Source organism: Camelus bactrianus, chromosome 16 (assembly GCF_048773025.1).
Source record: "Camelus bactrianus isolate YW-2024 breed Bactrian camel chromosome 16, ASM4877302v1, whole genome shotgun sequence".
NCBI classification, from domain to species: domain Eukaryota; kingdom Metazoa; phylum Chordata; class Mammalia; order Artiodactyla; family Camelidae; genus Camelus; species Camelus bactrianus.
The window spans coordinates 31,358,929-31,385,038 of NC_133554.1; the positions used below are offsets into that span (position 1 = coordinate 31,358,929).

Here is a 26,110-nt window from a genome sequence, read left to right on the forward strand (position 1 = left end):
TTAGGGCAATGGAAGGGGGCCTTCCTCATCTTGTTGATAGTAGAGAAGGCAGAGAATCAGGTAGCCAAGGAGATGGCCCTGAGGGTCTAAGAACAGTGTGGGGTAAGTTTGGGGGTATTTGGAGAGACACATCCTGCTCTTCCCTAGGGGCTTTGGGGATATTAAATGGGGTACTAAGATAGAGGAGAAGACAATTCTTGGAGTAGGGGATACGTGTTGGGTGCTTGGAGAGTGTGACAAAGTTTCTGTGACTGCTTTCCAAGCTCTGTGCCCATCCTTGCCCTGACTCCAACTTAGTCTCGTGGAGCACAGAAAAAAGAATGTTGAATTTTTCAGGAAGGAAGAATATGCCAGGAAATGCCATCTTTGGTAACTTGGTAGGCAAGCTCCTCTCCATCATTCTTTCTTAACCTTGTTGTCTGAACAGTGAAGGAGGTGAGGGAGGGGGTAGGATGGGAGGACAGCTGGAAATGTGCCCTCCTCTCCAGTGTTCCCCAACACCACATGGAGCCAGACGGGGCCTGACTAAGAGCTCTGGGGCCGTGGCACTGCATGAATACAGGGGCATTTCTCACTGAGCTTTCAGAGCCTTGAGTTTTAATTTTGTCTCTGTTCTCAGCTTAGACATAGGACAAGACCACTCCTCGCTACATTTTTTGGCATTATTTTCTCTAGCAGCTTATACTGCAGCAGAGAAATTTGTGATAAGATCTCAGAAAAGGCTCAATATTTAGTCATTATTGGGGGATTTATTTCTTAGTTAAGGAAGTGGGGTAGTTGGTGTATATTCTTCCCTTTTAGAATATAGTAAAATCCCATGAGAGTGGAAGGTTCTGGGGGATCTGTCTACTTGGAAGCGAGGGAATAGATAAGATGACCTGTGGGACAGGTTTTATGAGGGAAATGTTCCCCCAATAATGCACCCACCCAACGCCCCTGAGTTGCTTTCAAGACTCAAGGGTCAGAGATATGAGACTCCAAGCAATGGAGAGTAACATACTTTCAACCCTCTTCCCTTGACTTTCCTCCTCACACTCTACTTACCTACCTTTCCCTGTGTTCCCAGGAACTCTCCAAATCCAGGAACACAAAACAACTCCAAGACAGGATTCAACTGATTTCCCTTCTCTGGGTCTCTATTTCCACATCTGTAAAATGAGTGGTTCGTCAAGATGAGCTTCAAGTTCTCTTCCTTGCAACAGTAAGGTTCTATGATTCATACCCAAAAGGCACCAGGCCTCATTTGCATGCTGTTTTGCATGTAATCTCCATGGCACTTATTTTATGCCTAAACACACAGAAATATCTCTAAACGTGGCCCTTCTCCTCTCTCTCACCACAGTCTCTGGTTCTACAGTCCCTAGTTCTTATCCTGTCTCTTCAAGGACCTCAAAGCTCTGTCCCCACCACCCTTTCACTGTTTTACAGCACTCACTGGGACAAGCCCAACTGGACAAAATCCCAGGAGCAAGAAAACAGCCTTACCTAATATCGTGGCTGCAATTTTGGGCCCCAGAACTGAGTCAACCGGTACAGTCCCACCCTTTTTGAAGGTCCTGGCAGTTTGGGGGAAATCCTGGCACCTCTCCCCAGCGCCTCCTCTCTTCCTCCACCTGGCTATTCTCCATGCCAGAACGCAAAGTGGCCAGTGATTGATGGGCCTGGGTTCCTGGTAACCGCACCCAGTGGCCCAATCCTCCTCCCTTACCCAATCCCTCCCCTGTTCCTATTCAGAGATCAGATTGTCTCATGTTGGTCCCTGAGGTCCCATTAATTAAAAATACATCCAATTAAATGGCAGGTGAAAACGTGCTATTGGAGCTCTCTACCCCCCTTGCCCCAGCTTGGTCCCCCCCTCCACACTTTTAAGGCTCAGCTGTGCTTTGAGCTGAGAAAAAAAAAGAGAGAGAGAGAGAGAGTGGAAGAAAGAGGGAGAGAGAAGAGGAAGATATAGGGATGGGGGTATGGGGGGAGCTATTTGAACCTCTGCCAGGGTAGCATGTGCCAGCCTGGGAGGGTGGCACTGTGCCCTGGTGTCTAATTTCTGGAGGTGTGAGTAGGTTCAGTCAGCTGGGTACCCACTTCCATTTCCCTTAAAGGGGCAGAGGGAAGTCAAAGGGTGTGGTTAGCTATGCTGTCCTCCTTAAGGGCTTGGTGAGTTTCGGGTAGAAATGTAAATGGTAGAGGGCCTTTAAGAGGGGATGTGGGGTCAGGAGTTGGGGGAAACTGAGGCCTCCATTCTTGGTATATCCCTGCTTTTCTACAAACTGCAAAGAAGATAACAAGAAGCCGGCTGAGACCCAGGTGGCAGGGCATGGCAATGCTTCCAAGCCAGGCTGTGCCTACCCCTGCCCGCAGGAAAGCTGAGAGAGGGAAAAAAAAACAGAGGGAGGAAGGAAGGAGCCATAATTTGGGTGGGAGCAGATGAGTCCAACAGGATAAAATATACAAGGATGGACATTTGTGTGGGCACCACATTCCCCAGCACATTATGGATAAGACGATCTGGAGGGACCTGTTCTATTTGCCCTTTCTCTAGGCAAAAAGAAGCTGCAGTAGTGTAAAGTCACCTCAACCTGGCAGGCAGGCCACTGTGAGTAGGGCATCTCCCTTGACGAGCACTGATCGCTCTCATTCTCCTCCACACTTTTGGTGTTCCCAGCATTTTGTCAGGTAAGGCATCTGCCCCACCTTCTACCCCTCTAAAGCCCTCTGACCCTAAGCAATGTAAAGCTAGGAAGTGCAGAGAGTTGTTGGGAGAGGAGCTAGGAAAAAAAGGGTGACTAAGGGTGGCACTCAGAATCCAGGCAGCAGTGAGGGTATCTGCCAACCGAGGGCCCCCGCCTGGCCTCCTTGGCAGCCTCAGTACCTCCTCACTTCACTTTAACGCTAATTGGAGATTTTAATCTGAGCTGCTGCTCTGCTCGGGGTGCTGGGGGGAGCGCCAGCTGTGCAGCAATTCCAGCAGCACCGACTGTTTAATCAAGCTGTCCTCCTGGGGAGGGGCCCTCAGGCATGGGGGTAGGAGGGAGGAGAACCTCTGTCATCTCCCTTAGCCTGTTCAGCCTGGAAGGGTTTCGTGGAGACAGAGGATCAATTCTGGGATACCTCATGCCCATCAGGGCTCCGTGCCACTAGGATCCCTAGCAGAGCCATTACACAGTTTGGGGGCGGTGTGAGGCTCAGAGGCCAAAGCAGCTCCCATGCTCATCCTGCTTTCTGACACATTTTTTGGCACAGAGCCTTGGACTGTCCTGGGTGTCCTCCAGCCACTCAGGCTGCAAACATCCTCTAGACCATCTTGAGCTCTGCAGGTTTGTGCTGGGGGAGGTGACGGGGTCACAGAAGGCAGAACTTTCTTACTCTCTGTCTTCTCAGTCCTCCTCCCAACACTCTCTTAGAGAGCTTTACTTCTTTTTTGTTTTTGGTCTGTTTGTTTTTTTGTAGGGGGAGGTAATTAGGTTTAATTATTTCTTTATTTTTAGAGGAGGTACAGGGGGATTGAACCCAGGACCTTGTGTATGCTAAGATGCCCTCTACCACTTGAAGTATAGCCTCCCCCTGAGAGCTTTCCTTCTTTAAGAGTTACTTCTCTTCAAAAAATAGGTTAAGAGATTTTTTTTCTCTGAAAAACCAGGTACCCCTACCCTTTGGGCTGGAAAGTGACTGTCTTAGAGGCAGGGGACAGTAGAGTGGACTGCTGGAGTCTGCTCAACCATGAGGGAGAGAAACACCCGTGCAAGGTGTTTGGTGCCTAGAGCTCGGGGGCTTCCCAGGTTCAGCTGGGAACAAACTGACACATCAGGCCACTAGGGCAGAGTATTAAGGGTCTAGGGACATTTTTAAGGAAGAACAAGTGGAGAACAACTAATTATTCTTCTGGATCTATGGGATCCTCTCTCAGGCTCTCAAGGGATGTTTCTGACTCTTGCCTTCTGCAAAGAGTGCCGGGTTCCCTTCTTTCCTTACCCAAACTCTTCTCTGCTGAGGGGCAGGAGTTTTAATTGGTCGGCAGCGCCCTCGTGTGGCAGAAACCAAGACTGCAGCTGCCCATGTGGCCCAGCAGATTTAAGGTATCAGACATGGAGGCTGACAGACAGGTGGGCAGGGTACTCTCTGTGACATCAGGGTACCCCATTCATACTTACTGCTTGACTACTTCCAGAGACATTTTCTACTTTCTAATCCCTACCCTGTCCCTCCATTCACCCATCCTAACTGCTTCACCTCCAACTCAAAGTATGTGTCTACCAGGGGAGGAAGCACCTTACCCAGAGCTGACACTTATTTAGGCCTACTGCTTGTGATGTCTAGATTGCAGGGGTGAGAGAGGCTCTGCTGAGAGAGGAGGCCTAAGGTAAACTATGGGGAGGGTATAACTCAGTGATCGAGTGTGCTTAGCATGCATGAGGTCCTGAGTTCAATCCCCAATATCTCCATTAAAAACAAACAAACAAACCTAATTACTACCCCCCAACCAAAAAAAAAAAAAAAACTAAAAAAAAAGGGGGTAAGCTGATGCCAATGTCAATGACAGGAGAGGCTCTGGCACCCCTGCCAACTTTCTACAGACGCCAGACAAGAGCTGCCATCTAAGCTCAAGAAAGAGTGTCACCTACTGGTTGCTTCTGCCCTACAGCAATCCATTCTCTTCTCCCTGGAGGGATCTGCGAATGAATAGGAACAGACTCTCAGAGTCTGAGATCCTTGTCCTCAGGAATGGACACCAGATAAAACCATTCCCTCAAAAGATTCAAGTACTCCCCAAGGATGCCAGACCATTGAGCAGAATACACATCTGGGACTTCATGCTTCCAGCCCCAAGAGAAGGGCTGCCTGTCATTAGACCCTTCCCCTCCAGCATCAAGTATCATCCATTTATTGGTCTCTTCTTCCCACGCCCACTAAATGGGGGAAATGGTTCTGAATTATAGAAAAGGAAATGGAGATTTAACATCAGGAAGTTCTCTCTAGAAATTAGGACTAGAAGTTGCCAAGGCAGAGAGCTGAGTCATCAAGGCCTTCCCCTTGTTGGAGAGATTTAACAAAAGAGAGAAATATTCCCAGAGAGAAACATGAGCCTGTTTAGGATTGGTGGTTAGGGAGAGGAGCATACCTACCTGGCAGCAAGAAGGGTAGGGGTGGGCACTGTAGGTTGGTGACCTGCTCAGTTCTGGGCATTGAGGATGGGTATAAGCAGGCTGGCAGGCCTCTACTTCTGGTACCTTGCACAGTGTTTGGACAGGGGGGCTCTCCCATCAAACCTGGAAAGGAGGTGGAGAAGCTGATGAGAGGTATAGTAAGAAGGGATAACAATGCCCTATCCTGACTCGAAAGAAAGAGAAAGCAAGCTTCTTGGGGAAGGAGAAGAAAGCAGGGCTATGTGTATGTATGAGGTGGTGGGTGAGTGGGGTAGATGTTGTATAGAGGCTGAGAGTAACCAGTGTCAGCATTGCACCATTAAGGAATACTTATTAGCAGAGAAAAGAACAGGAATGAAATGACCGCCAGTGCCAATGAAGGGGGTTACTACTCTAGCCAGGAGGGAGGAATTGCTAATCAGAAGGTAGGACACCATAATGGGGTCAAATAAAACACTAAGAAAACTCCTCTAGAGATCTTTGGGAATAAGAACTTCCCTGAGACTGTGTGTGTGTGTGTGCGTGTGTGTGTGTGTGTGAATCCCTTACAAAAACAGGACAGTGGCCTCTGACTGGCCTTAGGTCCCTACCTGGCTTTAGAGTCTGTGAAAGAGACTAAATCTGCCAGGGCTCCAGACGTCAGGTGACTGATGGACATTACCAAATTCCTCAGAGGACATCCCTCCTGCTGCTGCTGCCACCTGTAAAGGAAAATGACAGGTTATATTAGACATGAAACAAAGGACTAGATACCAAAGAGGCTCTTTGGTCTTTCACCCAGGGAACATGGCCTTGGTAGGTAAAGTGATGGCGATGGTCACCACTCTTCTAATTTCCTCAAATCTGAATTTCACACAGAGCTGAGAAGGATTCAGATGAACCTTAAGTATGCTCCCGAAGAGTTTTAAGTGTTCTAAGATTCCTATGTCCAGATATCTAGCTCCCAGCCTGATAAAAGTAAAAACCATGCTTCCTATACTTAAGAGACAAGTTAGGAATTCAATAGAAATAGAAGCTGTGAAACCCAGAACTATAAAGAGCAATGAAAGTTCGAGGTTAATGCAAAGTTAATGCAAGAAGGTGACTCAAAGGAAGCCATCTAGCTTTAAATCAGATAATCAGCTTGTATTTGAAGCTTGTCCAAAACAGCTTCTTCAGGAAAGACTTGGAGGCCAGAAAAAAGTCCTCTGAGTCAGAAAAGTTTGCAGGACAGCGGACTTAATGCAATTTGGGCAAGTAGGTCTATTATACATTCCCTGTATAGGGATGAATCTGCATGGGGACCAAACTCCACATGCTTCCTGTGCTATCAATTAGGGTGTGATGGACAAAATGTGAAGGATATGTACTAGGATCTATTTCTTTGTCAGCAGTCAATGCTTATTTTGCAACTCCCCTGCCCCGCTGACCTAGACCCATAATTCTCTCTCTAAGCCGCCCAGTGGTGCCTTTCTCCCTCCAAGATTCTGCTTCGAGTTTAGGAACTCTTAGTATCCCCCACCGCCCCACCCCCACCCCCCGCCAACCTCCGGGCTCATCAGTGGCTCCCAGACTCACATGCTCAGAAAATAAGCATTGGAAGGGACTGTAGAAAAATCTGGGAGAAGTCCAAAGAGGCGAAGGGAGTCTCAGCACCAGAGTGAGATGACTTCAGAACCCACCATGCATGTCAGCCCACTGAGCACACGTTTTAGGGTTTGGGTTACTGTAGAGCACACCACCTTCCTTCTGCCTCATCAAAGAAGAAAACCAACAACTCAAAACTAAAAAAACAAAGGAGAAGGGTAGAGGTACCCCCACAATTTGTCTGAAATCTCAGAGAATGTCTCATTTAACTCAGAGTTCTATAATCCTTTCTCTTACAACTCTCCTTAGTTTCCGAGAAGGTGAGATGTTTTCTTCCTCCCTTCATATTTTGTTTTTCAATATAGCTACATTGTAATGCAAAGGAGCGTGGATTGAGATTTAGGGTAAATTCCTCACAGTGCCTCCGAGGATCCTTTCTTGCTGTCCAACCCCCAGAGATGGTAGCAAAGAACTCCGCAAACTCTGGGGTATCTCTGAGGCATCAGGATATTTGGCCATGGCTGCCACTTGTTTCCCTTCCCAATGAACCAGACAGAGCTCTTGACCCTAAATAAAAATTACATTTGTACAATTTGCATGCCATTGGAAGATTAGTCTTTGAGGCAAAAACATGTAATGCTTCTCAGTTTTTCTACTAATTTTTTTAAGCCTAACTTTACCCCTCAATCTGTCCTTCTCCCCTCAAAATCTCACAACCCTAATTTCCTTTCTTGAGGAAGCACAGGGCTGTCAGGGATTGGTGATCTTAAGATTGGAGACTCTATATCCAATAGGTTAAGATTTTGGACTCTTGGATTCTAGTTTTGACCAGCTGCCACTAACTCACTGTGAGACTATGGGCAAGACAGTTCCCTTCCCTAAACCTGTTTCCTGCTCTGTAAACTGAGAGGTTGAACTAGGTGGTCTTTAGTTCACTATCTAGCTCTGGCCATCTGTGATTCTATCAGGGAGAAAACACAAGTGTCCTTCCTTCAGGAAGTGAGACATTCCTGCCCTTCACACTTTTGTCTCTGGGCCACTGCATAAAGAAGCTCCCCTGTAGATGTTAACTAAAGGGACAAACAAGTGAGTGTGGGTAGGAGGCCTTCCTTTAAATGCCAAACTCCTTTTATTATGAAGAAAAGGTGTTGAGAAAGTGATCTAACTTTAACCCTGAATCTTGACAAAGCAGATAGGAGTTAAAGCAGGTATGAGGCAGAAAAGAGTACGATAAGCATGTCCGCCCCCCACAACACGCAACTTAGATTGTTTAAGAGTCTGAGCACACACTTGGCCTTACCCTAGGGAATCCCATATAACTAGTGACTGCTTGGCCAATACAACTGTGTGTGGATGGAAGAAGAAAGCAAGGACATGTGTAAACACTTCCAGAGCACAGGCATAAGTGCCCAGTCAATGCATACACACTCATTCTTCTCTCCTACTTCAGGCCTATACGTGCCTTGTAAGAAGCTATAGTGGGAGGGGATACCACATCCCAGTCTTCCCCCTCCCCAAAGTCAGAAAGGAAGAGACAGTGAGACAGGAGCTACTTGGCTTCCTATAAATTGTTTTGTCCTTCCTCACAGCTGCAATCAGAAGCTAAGGGCTCCCGCAGGCCTTGTTCTGATCTGCTGCAGGCGATGGAGGGTTTTTGAAACGGAGAGGACTTGGCTGCAGCCCCGTTTCAGCTGCCACTGGGGCTGGCTAATGGGCTCATTCGGGAAGACCCCCGTCTGCTGCACTAAAGAGTCCCCCGCCGACCCCCTCCCCAGTCCCAACCCAATTAATAAATGGGGGCTCCCACTTTATGGCTCTGGGAGCAGGAACCAAAGATACAAATGACCCCCAGGGAGAGACAGAAAAAGGCCTTCCAAGAATCAAGCCAGAGAATTGTGCATCCACAGGCACATGCTGCCACAGGCTAGTCATATCCCATTTTCAAAGCATTAAAGGGGAAGAAACTGTATTTTCTTTCCCAGATCCAGAGAGGGATAGTATTCTTGGAAGTCCATGGGTGCGCCCCAGGAAAAAAACTTTCCTTCACCTGGTTCTCCAGTGAAAAAGGCATAGTGCAGGTGATCATCTGGGCACACAGCACATGCTCAACTAATTTCAGGGGTAGTGCCCCCTCCTAGACTCTGCAATACTGAACACAGACATATCCCACCAGTTGGTTAATAAACACTTTCCACTTTTTAAAAACAAAGCAGCTGCCTCTTTCCAAGCTCTCATCAGCATCAACAGCATAAATATGTCCTGGGGTTATCATCTTCCACCTATCTTTTATTCCTCCCCTCACATCCAAACTATCATCAAGCCTTGCTAATTCTATTGACCCACCTCCTTTCTTCTCATTCTCCTTGTCTTACTCTAGTGCAGGCCCTTAGGGCCTCACATCTGGACAAGAACAATACTATCCTAGCAAGCTTTCCTGCTTCCTTGACCCAGTACAGCTGCAACAGTCCTCAACATCATGTTCACTTCATCATGCTCTGCTCCGTTAGTGCTTACCAAATTAAATTCAGATTCCTCATTCAGGCCAACAAGATTGCTCTTCCAACTTTCAACTTCTTTTCCTAAAGTTCCTTTCCCGTACTACCCTGACTACTCCATTCATAGACCTCTGCACAAAACACATAAACTTTCCATAAGTCTTCTCCCTCTGATCACCTTCCTCTCTTCTGTTCCATGTCTTCTATCTTCATTAATTCAAAGAATCTTTTCCAGTTAACTCTAGTTTTTCTGATTATTTCTTTGCTTTGGGTCCCTCTATGCTAGGTTACTATTTCGTTTTCTTTTATAATCTGCATTAATGTGCTGACTTATAAATACCAATTCCCCACTTCCCACCCAGATATAACAGTCATCTCTTACTAGACCCAGAAACTTCCTAAAGGCGGGACCCTCCCATAATCTTACCTAGAAGTTGCTATGTACTTGGGACGACTCAGCTAATGGTATTATTGCTCCCATGGAAGCAGCCCTCATGGTATAACTTTTGGAATATCACATCAAACAACTACAAGAAAGACAATCTTATTCCCAATGTCAATTTTCAGGCTGCCACCTGCCCTTACCAACATTGAACTTGGCATTGAGTCTTTCCAAAATTACAAATTGTTTCATGACTTCAAAATGTGTTACAAAGCAAAAACCTAAAACAAAAAAAAATTTTAAAGCACAGTCACCAAAGGATTTTGTTTATTTCCTTAATTCATAGCATGTAAACGCTATTTTCTTTGAAGACCTCTTAGGATGAAAAGCCCATTTTGTTCTCTATTTCTAAGATTAACCCCATATTCTCAGGTCGTGACCTAATTTTCTAGAATGCAAATCAATCCCAGAGCCAACAGTAATCTTGTTCCCTACCGGGCTTGCCTCTAGCCTACCTCTGACTATCACATTTTTGGAAGGTCCCTAGGAAAAGAGAAGTTATTCATTAGTCTCTCTCAACTATTTAGCAAGTATTTCCTTAGATTAACCTCACTCTCAAATGCTGGCTCCACTTCCTCTAGTTTAGCCCTGTGTGATTTGACAGGAAAAAATGATATGCAACTCCCCTTTATCTCCTACACAGTGCTCAAGACAGTAAGGATTTGCCTTTCATTCTTTCCATCCCTTAGCCTCAAGGTGCTTAATAATCAAGATTATAAAAGCAAAGGTACTGCTACGTGTAGTACCTGACACATAGTAGGCTCCAGAGAGTGTTAGTTTCCTATTCTCGCCCTTCTTCCTCTCAACACTTTCTCAACCTTTCTGGGCCTGTTTTTTAACTGGCCAACGATGGCACTGAACTAGACAAACTAACATCCTTTCATAGCTCTAATATTCTGTGACTCTAAACAACAACTTTATATTGTATAGCACAGGGAACCATATTCAATATCTTGCAGTAACCTATGGTGAAGAAGACTATGAGAACAAATGTATGCGCGGGGGTATAGCTCAGTGGTAGAGCGCATTCTTAGCATTACAAGGTCCTGGGTTCAATCTCTAGTACCTCTATCAAAAACAGATAAATGAGTAAACCTAATTACCCACCCCCAACAAAAATAGAAAGAACAAAAAAGAACAAATGTATACATGTTCCTATGTGACTGAAATATTGTGCTGGACACCAGAAATTGATACAACATTGTAAACTGACTGTACTTCAATAAAAATATATTAAAAAATATTCTGTAACTCTAATTCACTCATTCTGGTTTGTTTGCTCTCCTATGCATTACCCTCACCTGGATCTAAAATGAAGGGGAGAGGAATAATATTAGTCTCCAGACTGACTTAAAACAACAACAAAAAAACACTTGCAGGGGAGTTTTAGAACTACAAAAATGAAAATAACTTTCAGCTTGCTGTGTACATATATTCCCTCCTTATTCTTGAAATATGTAGATAGCAGTGCCAAGCAAAATGACCTTGTGTAAGTGTACTTGCTTAATATAATCTAACTTCCCTAGTGAAACTATCTTCATAGCATCCCCTAGCTTAAGGGTTCGAACCCATTCTCCAACCATAAAGATAATACTACTATAATCAAGGGGACACTTTACCCTTTAATGGGGCCTCCTCAAAATGAATGGTGAACTTTTAAGGCAATTATCCCCTTTCACTATCACAACCATTTTTCCTTCCACTCTTATATCCCTATCTCTTCTTGATAAGTATCTATAGACTGTCTCTTTCTGCAGCCCCACTACCAGTCTCCTCTAGTTCTCCTTCCTTTCCCGTATTTCCGTCTCCTTCTCATGTTGCTTCATTTTATGGGAACTTCGGTCCCCTAACAGAAATTGCAAATACTGGTACAAGGCCTAATTTACAAGTTCCTGAATTTATAAAAGGGATCAGGCTCCTAAGCTTTCTCTAGGTCTCTGGATTCAGTCTCTTTTCCACAGGGCTGAAAGCATTTAAAATTGCATTAGCCTTGGTGGGGAATGTTGTCCATCTACAAGCTGATCCTCACCAAGGGTGTTCCTCATTAGGCACTATTGTAGTTCCAAGACACAGGAAGGAGAAGGATCTTCTCTTTGAGACAACCCATCAGATAGGCTCCTTAAACTAAAGACAAGATACTCTCAAAGACCCAGGCTTTGCTCTTCACTTGGGTGACTGTCACACTGTAACCTTTTAAAGATCCCTCCATGCTACCTACCTTAGGGATGGTGTGGCTTGGATAAAATGTCCTTCATCCCTACAGAACTATCAACATTATCTTCAGGTTACAACCATGCCAGCACAAAACATCCAAAAACCATCTATTTCTAGGTCCTAGGGAAATAAATTTACTTCATGGCCATACCCTCTCATTCCAGAGGAGTATGATGTGGCTGAGGACTGCATATTGAGGAAGTTTCACCAACAACTACCTACCTAGAGAGTATTCAAAACTACCTGTATATTAGCCTCTTTCTCTCAGCCTTGGACTACCAATTCTTGAAATAGAGATATGAGAGCAATCCAGTGGTCAAGTGTTTTGGCAACCTAGTGATTAATCTCTAGGGCATCAAAGCAGCCTTCATCTGCTTTCTCATGGATATCAGGGCCCCCTTCTCACCAAGCTTTACTTCCCATAGATACCATCTGCAACTGAGTTTAAAAATCAGCAAAAGCGAGTCTTAAGATATGAGGGAAGAGGATGAGGAAGTGAAGGTTGAGACTTTCCTAGACCAGTAAAAGAATCTCTCATACCCCATACAACGTAACTTAAAAGCTCCTCTCATAGCTGTTAGCAGTAAGAGTCAGTTATTTCGCCTTCTCCTTCACCTCTCATCCCATTAGTTGAGGATCTGGAATAGACATTTATCTCCTGAACTGCTCCTCATTACCCTTCAAAACTATGAAGCAGCAATAACTCTAAATACCCTGCAGGGTTAAGCAATCACTATTTCTGGTAGGACTAAAGCATGTGAGTTGGGTAGTGAGTGGGGAGAAAAGAGAAAAATAGAAAATGAAAGGAAGTGGGTGGACAGGAGATGGAGAGACAGCTGAACATGGTGAGGAGTGGTAGAGAACCACCAGTAATTCCTTCAGGTGTCACACTTCCCCTAAAGTCTGTCAACCCTGGCTTGGAGTAAACTCTCACTTGAAAGTACTCCTAAGGCTATACAGGAACACTAGAAGTGTTCCTACAGATGAGAAATGTCACACCTGGACAGCAAAGTTAACCAAAGTGTCCAGGAATGCTCACCTTGCCTCTCAGGACAACTGTAAGACAGCAGTCCCACTTCTCCCTTGGAATGTTTAAATATTTACTCACTTGAACTGTCCTCTTCCAGTCTACCTAGCCCTTCAGGATGACTAAGTTGTGAAGAGAAGTAACTCAATACCTAAAAAAAAAAAGTCAAGCTATGGGGCAATCTTTAGTAACAATGAAATCCCAGTTAAGCATCAAGAACATTAACTGTTAACTTCCTTGAGGCATTAACCTTACCACACAGCTAAGGATGCCTGTCTAGGAAAAGATAGCGCCTAAGAAATTTAAGGTACTGAACACTGGCTTTTAGTTAGAAATAGCTTTGAGTGCGACAGAAAAAAAAAGTCCAGGTTAGTTAGGTCCTCAGCCTTTAGGCTCAGAATTGAAGACAGTTATTGCTATGAAGTGGAAACAATATTCTCTAATAGGTTGAAGTTCACACTCCTGGTCATGAATTTGCAATATATACAGATCAAAATGAATTCCTTTTCTCTGGAGGCTAACCAGGAACACAGGACTCCAGGAATTGGAACAATCTTGAGCTCTCCATTCTCCTGGGTAAAGACACAACAGCCCACAGACGAGGGAACATCATACTTATACAGTGGGGATTCAAAAACAAACTGGCAAGCCTCATCTCATTTTTGAATTGGATTTCTTCCTAATTTCCATGTTCTGGTGTACCCTTTAACCTTGCATGATTGCTCACCCCACTCACAACTTTCTGATACCTTTCTCCTCTTCCTGTCTCCTGATGCCTTTTTTTTTTTCCCCTATTCTCTGTCTACTTATGTCATAACTAGCAGGATTGCAGCACATACTACAAGGGAAAGTTTAGTCCTCAATGTCCTAAGCCATGAAAAAGGGAAAGCAATTTTCTCCTCATGTGGAGACAGGAAAAGATTTTGGAGACAATAGGAATTTTACCCTTATGAACTCTGACTTACTTCCTGGATTGGCAATACATCAGGAAATCTCAACAGAGCTAGGAACACTAATCCATCCCCATGCTGACCCTACTCATGGCAGCACAGGAACTGGTGTGGGGGTGAGGTTTCTGATTTAAGAGACTATTTTTTGGTCTGAACAGCCTCTTACCAACTTCTCTGGACGACAGTTGAGCTCAAACCCACTTACCTCTCCTTTCAGGAGGAGTCAGGGTACATGAAGCTCAACCCTTTTGCTGGCCTGGCACCATATTACTTTTGTACAGCTGTTTTTCTGCTTTTAAAAATCACATGTTATGGTTTCCCCCAACTCTTTATTCTCTAGTTCCTAGTCTAGTGTTTTGAAGCACCTCCTTGAAACCTGAGAACTTTTTTTTTTTTTTTTTTGGTGATTTATAAGTCTACAGAGATTCTGAGACAAAGAACCCTTAGGATAAAGTGGAGGAAAAATGCCCTCTATACATAATTAAATCTGCTCAAAGGGTACAGATTAAGAAGTAAATGCAATGGAGCAAAAGTGGTATAGTAACAGGAAATATTTAATTTTCCAATCTCCATTTTCCATTTTTATAAACTGAAAGAAAAAATTTAATATATTACAAAATATCTGTACATAGACAAGGTAAACCCGATAGGGGGCAAAAACAAGAGAGAGAAAGGAACACAGTGTCAGAAACCTAAATCAGGGAGGATGAGGTGGCAACTGACACTTTTCTGATGCAGCGTTCTCTCTCAAAACCTGCTGGTAACCATTTTAGTACTGTAACTATATATGTATATTATACACACATACACACACACACATACAAAAAGTGGTTGGATGATGCCTATGGCATAAATGAACAGAAGTCCTACTTACAAATCTGTGCTAACTGCCCTGCTTTTAAACATCTAGATCTGATGTTTTCAAATCCTTATCATTCCTATGGACACTTGAAGAAAAAAACTAAGGAAACTGGGTCAAGCAAATTTGTTTTCTAAACCACAAAAATGGTCATGGTCAAACTAGTTTTGCCTCTCATTCAGGAAGCAAATCAGATTTCTCATCTGTTCAAAACAATGTATTTAATGGACTTAATATCTCCCATGGTACAATAATTAAAACAAAACCAAAGCCACTTTTGAATATAATTAATTGGGTTGGTAATTTTCTAATAGTCAAGTAGAAATTCTGCCAGAACTTTACTTCCATCACATTTATAGATAACATAACTGAAAATTAACAAATACCTTTTCTTCCTCCCCAGATTCCAGGATATTTAAATGAATTTCTTTGTCCCTCTGCTTTTAGAAATAGTTATCAAACTTTTTTCCTCTTTAAAGATGAGATTCCCAAAATAGGGTGGGGTGAGATGGGATTACACACACACACACACACACACACACACACACACACACACTCACCCCCTTCCCTAGTAGTAGGGATGGGGGAATGGAGACTTAAGTATATTATTTAGAATATTTGGCATAATTAAAAATAAGGGTTGGGGAGGGAAAAACATTATTGATGACTGCTGATAACCAAAATACAATCAAAATATGTGGAGGTTTTATTCATATTTGTTAGGAAACCAATTTTTTTTCACTGGATACTTTCGAAAGTATCCCAGGCTTAAATTCTTTAATAAAAAATGGGAGAGTGGGGCCCAATGCCTCAAATTCAAATATTCTAAGATACAAAGGCCCATGTCTGAAGACTAAGTAGTCAACAGACAAAAGGTTCAGATGAACTTTAATGTAATTTACCAATAGCATGTCAGTGAGCCTAGCAAATCTAATTGGACACACTGGTATAAAAAGCCATCAATGCCAAAATGGCCAGAAGGTTCTTTTTAATCAATGTTTGGCCCTGAGGGCAAGGCCAGACCAAAACCCAGAGAATAATAAAGAAATACACACACCGGATATATGCCTATTTCAGTAACAGGGGAAAATAGTCTTCACGTAAGTATCAGAAGAGGATTCTTCTTTCATTTCTTTAAAGTTTTTTTTTTTTTTTTATTATTAGTGCACCTTTCTTACAAGTAGTGTTTATTTTTTAATATAAGAACTTGGCATTGAAACATGAAACTTGAGTTCTGAAAACTATTCTCCAAGATGCTGAAGCATATTTGCTGTTTCTTCATAAAAGGGGGCTAACCTATGTTTCTCAAAGGTCTAAGTCTGTGCAGATAATTTATATAAATGTGGATGTTTTTAAAACACATTATATGCTGGTACTCACATAGAAATGGAAGCCAGAATGAGAAGCCTCCCAAGTTATCCCACCCTGAAAGCCTTTCCCTCTTCCATTTCCTGTTTATAATAAGGCAAAATTCTTGCCATGAAGTCATAATTTAACCCCTTTTACTAAAACCAAAATCAAATCTCTCTGGAGGAAAATCCCTAAAAGAATTGGCAGAGTATACAGGCTGAAATGTGTATATGTCAATACTGCTCTTTCTCATGGTCTGCTCTTTTAAAATTATTTTTTAAAAAAGGTCTCAGGTAGTGATACATCTTCAGAAAAATATCCACCCTAAACTAAGTTACATTTCCATGTATTTTCAGGACTTTTTTTCTCTTTGACAATATTACAATGCTCTGTTTCAAAGGCTTTTTTGACATAAAAATATATGTGTAAACAGTATGCTAACTGCTCTTACTAGCCCTCTAGGTATGGAGGCATCATCTCTAACCCTAGCTCAGCAGCAATGCCCTAGGCTATCTATAAATCAACTTCGCCATCAGAACATGGTTTAAAAAAAAAAAACAAAAACCCATTTCAGAATTGAAGAGTTACAGAGAACAATATAGGAGTTTGAATTTCCTTTCCTTTATTTCAAAAAAAGTAAAGATTTATCCCAGGTTCTTGGGCATCTCAACAATTAATTTTTTCCAAACAAATGCCTCAAAAAGAGAGACAGAGAGAGAGAAAGAGAAAGTCTATAAGGCTGGGGTAAAAAAGGGAAGAGATAGGGTAAAGTCTACCTACTTGCCCAAGAATGCCAATTTCTACAACCTGCTTCACGTGCAGGGAGAGGGGGCATGTCTTTTCTCAAAGTGAAACAAACTTTAAGGATGAGCAATTTATTTGGAAAAAAGGTACGTTCAAGATGCTCAATGGGGGACAAAAAGAGTTCATTTTCACTTGAAAGCAAAAATGTGAGATGGTGGAGAGAAAGGAACATTTATTTAAATCTGCCAGTCACTCTGTTTCCCTTATAGCAAAAGCCTAAGAGCAGCTCAAATTCTGTGAACATTATTCTCTTAAAAAAACAACAACAAAAAAAAAAACACAACCACCTAAATTCAAAAATAAGAAACCATTAAAAAAAAAAAAAAAACCCAAAACTTTAAAAACCTAAACAGAGTCTCTCCTGAGCCATCTCAAAATTCAAACTGTTCTCTTTTTCTTCTGCTCAAGAAGTGCAGGCAATGAACTAATAAAACATTTACTTTTCAGTTTAATGACCCTCTCCATATTCTCTACTTATATGTACTAGGTAGAGTTGAAGTAAATGTTCTAGCTATAGCCCATCCCATCCAGGGGGAACTGGTGCCAACATCACTATTTTATAAGTCGCCTGCTAGTAGCAAGTGAGCAAGGAATACAACAGACAGCTTTGCAGTAGCCAAATGCAGATGATTACCTCGCTCTGGCAAATGATTTCATTAAAGGTTCAGAGGACTGGATGGAAGGATGGATAGGGAAGGAATCTTTGAGGACAATGAAGTCTCTGGGTTAGTAAGGAACTCCTCTCCCTCTTCCCCCTCTTGGAGGGACTCTGGTAGGCCCCCGATAGAGTTTTCCATAAGCAGAAGATTGAGCTGGGGCCCCCCAGTTAAGGCCTGCTCCTGAGCTGCTGGCCCCAGTGGTTCCTGGCCCCAGCTCCCCATAGTTTTGCAATTTGGTCTCTGCATGTACCACAGAGTTGCTGCTTCCCTCAGCCTTCAGGAATGGTTGCCCGACCACTGAGTGTAATGCTAAGGGGACCCTGGCAAAACGGAGGTCCTGGTCCCCTGGGAACTGCACTGACCCTGTGCCCTGGTAACTGCTGGACTCCCCAAGGTGGCTCACAGAGCCTGAGAAGGTCCTGTTCTTCACCAGGGTCTGGGCCAAGGATTCTGTCAAGGCTGGACCAGAGTTGCGTTCATCAGTGTCAGTGGCACTGAACCCTGTTTCAGGCCCATCAGTGTTTCCATAAGTCCTGTTGGGATGGGGTCGGGTGGAGTAATCCATTGGTCTCAAGGCCTGGTGCTCATGTGGCAGGTGGCCAGGAGGCTCTGCTTCAGGCTGGGATAAAAGTTGCAGCAAGGCGGCTGTCACGGCTGGGTTCAACTCCTGGGGGGCGCTGGAAAGATCGCCTTCAACCAGAGGGGGTGGAGGTGGCGGCGGTGGAGGTCCGGGGGGCTCAGGGGGCCTCTTCTCTGGTGGAAGAATGTGAGGAGGACATGCTGTGGAAGGGTTACTTCTTTTAAACACCATCTTAAAAATCACATGTGATTATAAGCACGAACACACACACACACACTCTGCCCAACATAAACAAATATCAATACAAGTAACCAAATATATATATATAAAGAATAAAACCTTGGAATCAGGAAATGGCAATTTATAAATAAAATCAAGTGATTACGTAAAACAGTTGCATTCTGGGTCTAACAGCTGGTGTAAAATCATATGTTTCAAATGATTGCCCTGATTTTTGTCTGAGATTTCCTCCAATTTCTTTCTTAAGGAATTGTTCTAATATGTAGGCTGCTGGCAGCCTCCCCGCCCCTTTTTTGCTGTTGGAGCAAAATATTAATGAAATAAAGTAGAGAGAAGGAAGATGAGAAGGAACAATACATAAGCTGTGGTCACATTTCTAGGACATAATCTTGCTGTACAAAAGGAGACCTTATATGGACTTAGCTAACACATTTTACAGAACAATTGATGATGTTAAGGTTAACACCTGAAATAGAACTTTAAGAATATACAGGAGAGATGAAATAAAGTAAAAACCTTTCATTGTTGTCATGTATAAACATACACTTGCTTCTCCAAACATCAGTCCCTTTTCCTCATAATCACATTCTGAAAAAAAGGATATTAACCACCATACTGTCTTGTCATTCAGTTTCCTATGTTAGAGTGATTATGAAAAACCACAATACAATATCGTGCAGAATAGGCTATTGATAAACATCTGTTTATCTTGGAGACAATGACAAGAGATGTGTATTTATAAATGTATTGAACTAATACTACACTCTGTCTTTCCAAAGATCTTACTAGAACCACTCCCTATTTTGTCCCCCACTGCTGGATTAATTTGCCTAACCATGGCAATCACTATCTGATAATGAACTTCTGTCAAGGAAGAAGTAGAGATGTAAAATGTCATGAGTTTGAGGATACACAAAACCAAGTACAGTCGGAATGTGCCTTTAGAGAATTGGGAGTCATCCTGCTGAAGAAAAGGTTTAAAGTTCTGGGATACCTTCAAATGACTGATTTTTCTTTTCCCTATGGAAGTATATTTTTAAATGTCCATATAGTCAATTTTTTATTATCTGAGCTAGCAATATAGTCATTACTCAAGCAAGCCAAAAATAGTTTTGTTATAATTAGGCATTTTGGTAGCATATTTACCACAATTATATTTTGTAAAGACGATCAGTAAAGTAAGAATACCCTTAGCGTGCAGATGAAAGTACTCTGAAAACACTATAAAACTGTTGTGCAGTGGGAGGATAAGGCCAGGTGCTATATATATGTAACATACAGGTAGGGTGAACAACAGTCCTAATTTGCCTGGGACTGAGGGGGTTCCCAGGTTGCTAACTTTCAGTTTTAAAACCAGGACAGTAAAAGGTCATCCTATATACAGGACCCACTCAAATTACTTGTTAATAGACTGACTGGTTGACAAGGTAGTAGGGAAAACCGAATTAAAAGACAAAAAATTAGCTATGGAAAACTCACAACCTGAAAAGCAGACATCCTGAAAAAGAAGAGCTAACCAGACTACAAACATCTACAGATTTCAGAGCTTTTTGCAGTCAACACTACGTATCTCACTACATAAGAACATCATAGTACTATTTATTTTTAGAAGTATTTTTGGACTATTCATGACATGGACACCAGGTTTTTTCCAATACTGAGGACAAACAACTTTATAAATGTCTAACTGCAGAAGTAAATAAAGCTAAACTTATACCCTTTCAGCTATACTACTTTTCATACTTAAACTTTGCCTTTTATGTAAATAGCCTATTTGTGTTTCAACAGAACTAATTCTTGAGCTCAAATTCTTTCACATGTAAGAGAGGAGGAAAACTATTTCAAAATAGCAAAGGCAGATGGGTTGTAAAGAACTATTAAAGGTTAACAAAACTTCTTAAGAGAATTAAAAACAAAGATCACATTAACAAAAATTCTGTTGTAAGATTCAAAGTGTTAACAATATTGCCAATCCTTAATAGTCTATACTAATGGCAGGAGGTATTAATGAAATATACAAACAATTTAAAATCATTAGATTTCAACCACAACCCTTTCGCAACAAGTATAGAGTAGCTAAATAGTAGCCAAAGTGATAGATTTCTACCTTCTCTGGCTTATTCAGTCTGCCCTCTGGTGGAAGTGCTAATGAACAGTAAAATGGCCAAATGAGAGGTAGCAGGGGAGAAACAAGAATAGAGACATAGAAGGCACACCAACTGGATAATCCAAAAATGACTATAGTAATTAGGAATGGCATTTTTATTCTCCTCTGAAAAGTAAATCCAACAACTTCTGGCCATGAGCCAGGCCTTAATTTTAGTTTAATTTCATCATTTGGCTGATAGCTTGTTGGCTCCATTATTGGGTGAATTTCTTTTGATCACTATGCTATTTAATCTGAACCACTTCTTTCAGGTATTTTGATTATAGCATTTTTGGGGGGGGGCAGGGGGCTGGAAGTGGGTGGTGGTGAGGGGGAGGAGGGTATAAGAGATGAGACAAAGAGGCCTACTTTAATTCTACATTTGCTTTCTCTGTTATTCCATGTCCCAGAGTCTCTTAAATACAACTGGAATTGTTACGACAGAATAGCAAAATAAATTAAGAAACACATTAAAAAGAAACACATTAAGAAAGTACAGGAATTCTAGTTCTGCCTCTGCCAATAATATGATTCCAGCAGTGAGACCATAAGCAGGCTTACTTAAACTCCCTGGACTGCAGTTTCCCTATCTATAAAGTAAGGGGGTTCATTTTATTTATGTCACCTTCCAGTTTTAAAAAACTTTACACATGATAAATAGCTTATAATTTTGACCCCATACCAGTGGAAACAGGCATATAATCTCTGCACCATCCCATATGAAATGTAAATAGCATTCTACAAGTTGAAGGTTAGTGTACCCCATCAACCTTGCACCGACCGCTTCTCATTCCCAATTCATGGGGTCTTCATGGACAGCCAAGATTTCCAAGGAGTTGAAAACACTTTTCAGATAAGTAAAGATTTTACAAGACTGTGAATCAGAATTGATCAGAAATTTACACATCTTTTCTCTCTAATAAATTGCATGCTGTGGTCATGTGAAATCAAGGTATAACATATTTCTTTTTTTCAGATTAAAAAAAAAATAATGCTCAATTCCTAACCTGGGGTCCATTTAATTATCTCTTTCAGGGACACAGGTTTAAAGGAATCATTTTTATATCCTATTTTTTGGAAAAGAAATGTATGGTGTTAATTATCTACTTGGCAATCTTCCAAAATTATTCTTCAGGAGATTAACAATGATATTTTATTAGAGCTTTCTTGACTGTATCTTTCCATCAAGACTCTGATAACCAGCATCCACTATACTAGAGTATGGACTGTACAATCTGATAATGGTTTGTTTGGAAGGCAGATTTTCAAGTACTAGTACTAGTTGGCCACCGCACACAGTGGATCAAGATGCATCACTAGCTATGGCTGTGGTTTCCTTGAGTGAGAATACAGGGACTTTACTTACCTACCTCCTAGGAAATGGAAAAACAATCAGTATATGAAAAGTGATTTGAGAAGCTTTCAGACTTAAATAAAAGAAACTGGGCAAGAAATACATCACTTGGTGCTATGTTCTCCTGGAGACTAGGTTACAGAAAAACTGAAACCGAGGCCACTGACGTGAAAAAGAAAATGTTAAAGATTTTTAAGAGGATCAACAGCACCTGAGCTCAATGAGATTCATGACCGGTCTGTTTACCTGCTGCCTCCTCCTGTGGTATTGTGGGAGTTCTTCGGGGTCCCTGTGGCCCACTGTTCTTGTCACTGCTGTTTTCCTCCAGGCTGCCTGCTGGCTCCTGGGTTTTCATCAGTTGACTCAAGAGAACTGCCAACATATTCTGCATGTCAGCTGGTGTGCTTGAAGCTTCGGGGGTTGTCTGTTCTGCTGAAGGTTGGACCACTGGGGCAGGGGGTGCTTCCTTCAAAGAATCCTCTGGGGCTATAGGCTCTGAGTCCTGCTGCTGGGAAGTGGCTTCTGTTAGGGCACTGATAGATTGGTTCAGGGCCTCCAGCTGCTGCTGTATCTCTGGATTGGAGTGGATGTTAAGCAGCTGTGCCATTTGAGGAATGCTCAGGTCGGTTTGGCTCTGCAGCAGGTTCAATAACACTGCCAATTCACTTTGATTCAACTGCTGTGTGATGTCACCGAGGCCTGTGGAGAGACAGTGGAGCCAATAGAAGAGGATGAGGCAGGGCAAGGACCTTTGCCTTCTTCAGCTGGCAATAGCAACTTATAATACCCAATGAACGAAGTTTTATTTTGAATGTCTCATTTTTCATGCCTCAAAACTGTCATGACACATTTGTTATTCTTTATATTTTCACTTAAAGACACAGGGACTAATTAAAACATTTCTATATTGTGAGTAAAAGTGATTTCATTTTATCTATATTCTTCAAGGTCAGTGATTTTCAACCCTTACTATACATCAGAATACATGAGATTTTAAAACGCAGAAGCCTCAGGTCCCATCCCTAGAGATCTGGCAACTGTTAGGGGGTGTTCCTGTTTAAAGCTTCTTAGATGATTCTAATGTGCAGCCAGCGTTGAAAACCACTCTTGTAGGTGGACAAGGAAGGAAAAGTGAGCCAAGGAAAGAACAGCTGTAGTTCAGAAAAAATGGTTGTACCAAAGGAGAACTACATTATTATTTTTTCCTATTAAGTCGTACGAGCTGTTTATATATTCTGGAGATCAAGCCTTTGTCAGTTTCATCTTTTGCAAGTATTTTCTCCCATTCCGTAGGTTGTTGTTTTGTTTTGCTTATGGTTTCCTTTGGTGTGCAAAAGCCTCTAAGTTTAATTAGGTCGTATTTGTTTATTTTTGCTTTCATTTCTATTTCTTGGGTAGACTGCTCTAGGAGAACATTGCTGATATGTATGTGAGATAATGTTTTGCCTGTATTTTCTTCTAGGAGGTTTAGTGTGTCTTGTCTTATGTTTAAGTCTTTAATCCATACTTTATTATTTATAATAATTAAGTATTGTAGTTTTGAATATATTTAGATCAAATAACAGTCTACGGAACTAACTACATTCAGCAACTGTGATTTAACATGATTAAATTCTAAGAAGGCCTTATCAAATCTAACATAAACAGGGCTCCAAATCATGTGTTAGGGAGCCATGGGTAAACTAACCTTAAATTCAATTCTGCTTACCTAACTCATTGATTTATACCACACGTCAAATTGAGATATGGTATTCAGGAAGAAAAAATAATCAATTGTAAATTTCCAAGACCATGTGTACAAAACTGGGTTTATCTCCTTCTCCCTATAATAAGGACACTAACTTCTTTATTATACTTTTTTTTTCTTTTGGTTGGGGGAGGTAATTAGGTTTGTTTGTTTGTTTGTTTATTTATCCTTAGAGGAGGTACTGGGGATTGAACCCAGGACCTCATGCATGCTAAGCATGCACTCTACCACTTGAGCTATACCCTCCCCTTATAACTTCTTTATTAGCACTTCAATGGCTAAAAACTAAAACATACACACAAATCCTTGCAGTTGACCTTCAAAACCTGCCAAGTGCTTAACAAAAGCACAAAGGCTCATGGAGCCAGCACTGACCTATTGCATCCCCAGTCCCAGGTTCCACCTTGCCAGGAGCAGGCTGAGATGGTGCTGGGCTGCTATTCTTCACAGGCTCAGCACTTGTCCCTGAGATAGTTTCTTTTCGAGAGGCTTTCGGTGGAGGTGGCTCTTCTACCAAAACACCACTTTGTCGCTGCCGTCGCCGTTTCTTACTCCATAATTCATGGCAATCTTGCCAGTGGGGGAGGCTGAAAAAAGACAAAGCAAAGAGGAAATGTGTGGGAATGTGGTAGGAGTGCATGGAGGAATAAAGATTAAAATGAGAAGGCAAAGAACAGGGGGAAATGGAAAGGATAAGGAAAATATAAAAATAACCAGAAAAGTTAGTAAACAGATAGCAGCAGTGAAATAGAATCATGGCATATGGTAGCTTGAGAAAATAAGTCTAAAAGCCCAAAGGATTTCTTCCTACAATAAGAAAGAAGGATCTTGCTAATACCAAAGACACACCTGCTATATAAACGCCCATATTCCAGTCAAATAGTTAAGTTTTATAACCATTCTTGCTTGCCATAATAAGAATAAGGGAGACCTTTATTGGTCAAAATTCAGTTGGGAATAAACAGGACAGAGATGATTGCCTTGTTAATATCCACAAAAAGTCCAGGCAAGGTGGTAATTTAAATCTTGAAGCCACATAAGTATATCATGATTTAATCACCTCTGTGTAAAATCAATTTATGTGTTACGTGGTCTGTGAGGACCAAAAGACTGGTTCTTTTTCTTTCTGCCCACTGAATTTCCTTGACTGAATATTTTCATTTGTGGGGTTTACCAGTATATTTAATATATTTACAGATACTCCTATACTCAATAATGTAAATAATTCCAAGTAGGTCAAATCTTACTATAATAAAGATTACCACAGACAAAATTTCTCTATAACAAGAGTTTCCAATTTTCACTAAAAGCTTATGTATTTCCAGCCACATTCAATATATCAAAATTCAAATACAACAAATGAATTTGGACATTTCTTTGGAATAATCAGATTTTTAGTTACTACCTGTTCATGCACTAACATTCCATGCATTGAAGATACACAGTGTTTCTCTAAGAAAGAAATGTCCCCAAAGTCTGATACGCTGTCAGTGACAGTCAAAGACTTCTTATCTGTCAGAATGTGAGATATGAGTATAGAACCTCTGAGGATCCTATACAATACAGGAAATTTGTAAGATTCTGATGGAAGAAAGACACATACAAAGACTATGTTTTCTATATCAAAATTTAGGACAAATGGCCTGATAAAGAGACAAACTATTTAAAATTAGGATTGCCCTTGCAAGTGGGATATGCATGGTCACCACGGACACAGGGAATTCAAGAAGATGAAATGGTTAAGAGCAAAAACTATAAGGAATACTTTCACGGAAGCAATATGCTGGGGATCCACGGATAAAAGAAGATAGCTTGAGTCCAATTAGAGCAAATATCATACCTAAATCTAATCCTTGTTTAAAAAGAAAACATAAAGCAATAAAGCTCTTATCAACCATAATACTCAAAGACATCTCTCTATTTGGTACTTAGCCATTGTACTTCCTTTTAAAAAACCTATTATTTTGAGTTTCTCATATCCTGAGGCCTAGGGGAGGTCTGGGGTCACTACATGGCCACCAGCACTTACTCTGGAGGATCCATTTTGCTGAGCTCAACATCTTTAAGGAAGTCACTCTGTAGGGTCTGCTCAGCTGTGCAACGCTTGCTAGGATCTAGCGTCAGCATGTGGTCCAGTAAATCAAGTGCTGCTGAAGGAATGCTGTGGAAAGGAAGAGAGAAAGAACAAGTTCACAATGACCCACAGGCTCAAACCTGTAACCTTGTGTCCAAAGTCTCTCAATTTCCAGCTCCATGTAAAACTATGGGAAGGGAGTTGCAACCTGGCTAAACAAGCAAGCAAATTTGCTTCTACACAAGATTTTAAAAATGCAATAAAAATACAGATAGAAAACAAGAAGCCAGCCATTTCATTCTCTTTTTGTCTTAGGAAGATCAAAAAGACTATGAGAAAACACATATATTGTTCAAAATAAAATGGTTTTCAATCATCTAAAGCCTTCGTAAGAGAAAATTACAAAAGGGCTATGATAAAACTCACACTGCTCAAAAATAAAGTGTTTTCCTATGATGTGCT

At 41.7% G+C, this 26,110-nt stretch overlaps 1 protein-coding gene across 10 annotated transcripts in view; it reads right to left on the reverse strand.

Moving 5' to 3' along the window:
• Positions 1-26,110, reverse strand: part of CDK12 (cyclin dependent kinase 12) — a 66,722-nt gene that overhangs the window by 11,842 nt on the left and 28,770 nt on the right. For 4 of the 10 annotated variants that reach the window (XM_045520749.2, XM_074342909.1, XM_074342908.1 and 1 more), the window contains exons 11-17: positions 25,604-25,735; positions 23,950-24,161; positions 22,074-22,526; positions 17,870-18,287; positions 5,732-5,842; positions 5,121-5,264; positions 1,049-1,148 (exon numbers count right to left, since the gene is read on the reverse strand). In XM_045520749.2, coding sequence (XP_045376705.2) covers positions 5,213-5,264; positions 5,732-5,842; positions 17,870-18,287; positions 22,074-22,526; positions 23,950-24,161; positions 25,604-25,735 — 1,378 coding nt within the window. In that variant the 3' untranslated portion in view covers positions 1,049-1,148; positions 5,121-5,212. Of the gene's footprint in view, positions 1-1,044; positions 1,149-5,120; positions 5,265-5,731; positions 5,843-14,368; positions 18,288-22,073; positions 22,527-23,949; positions 24,162-25,603; positions 25,736-26,110 lie in introns of those variants that run through there. The other 6 variants (XM_045520752.2, XM_045520753.2, XM_010960482.3 and 3 more) reach the window with 4 other exon arrangements.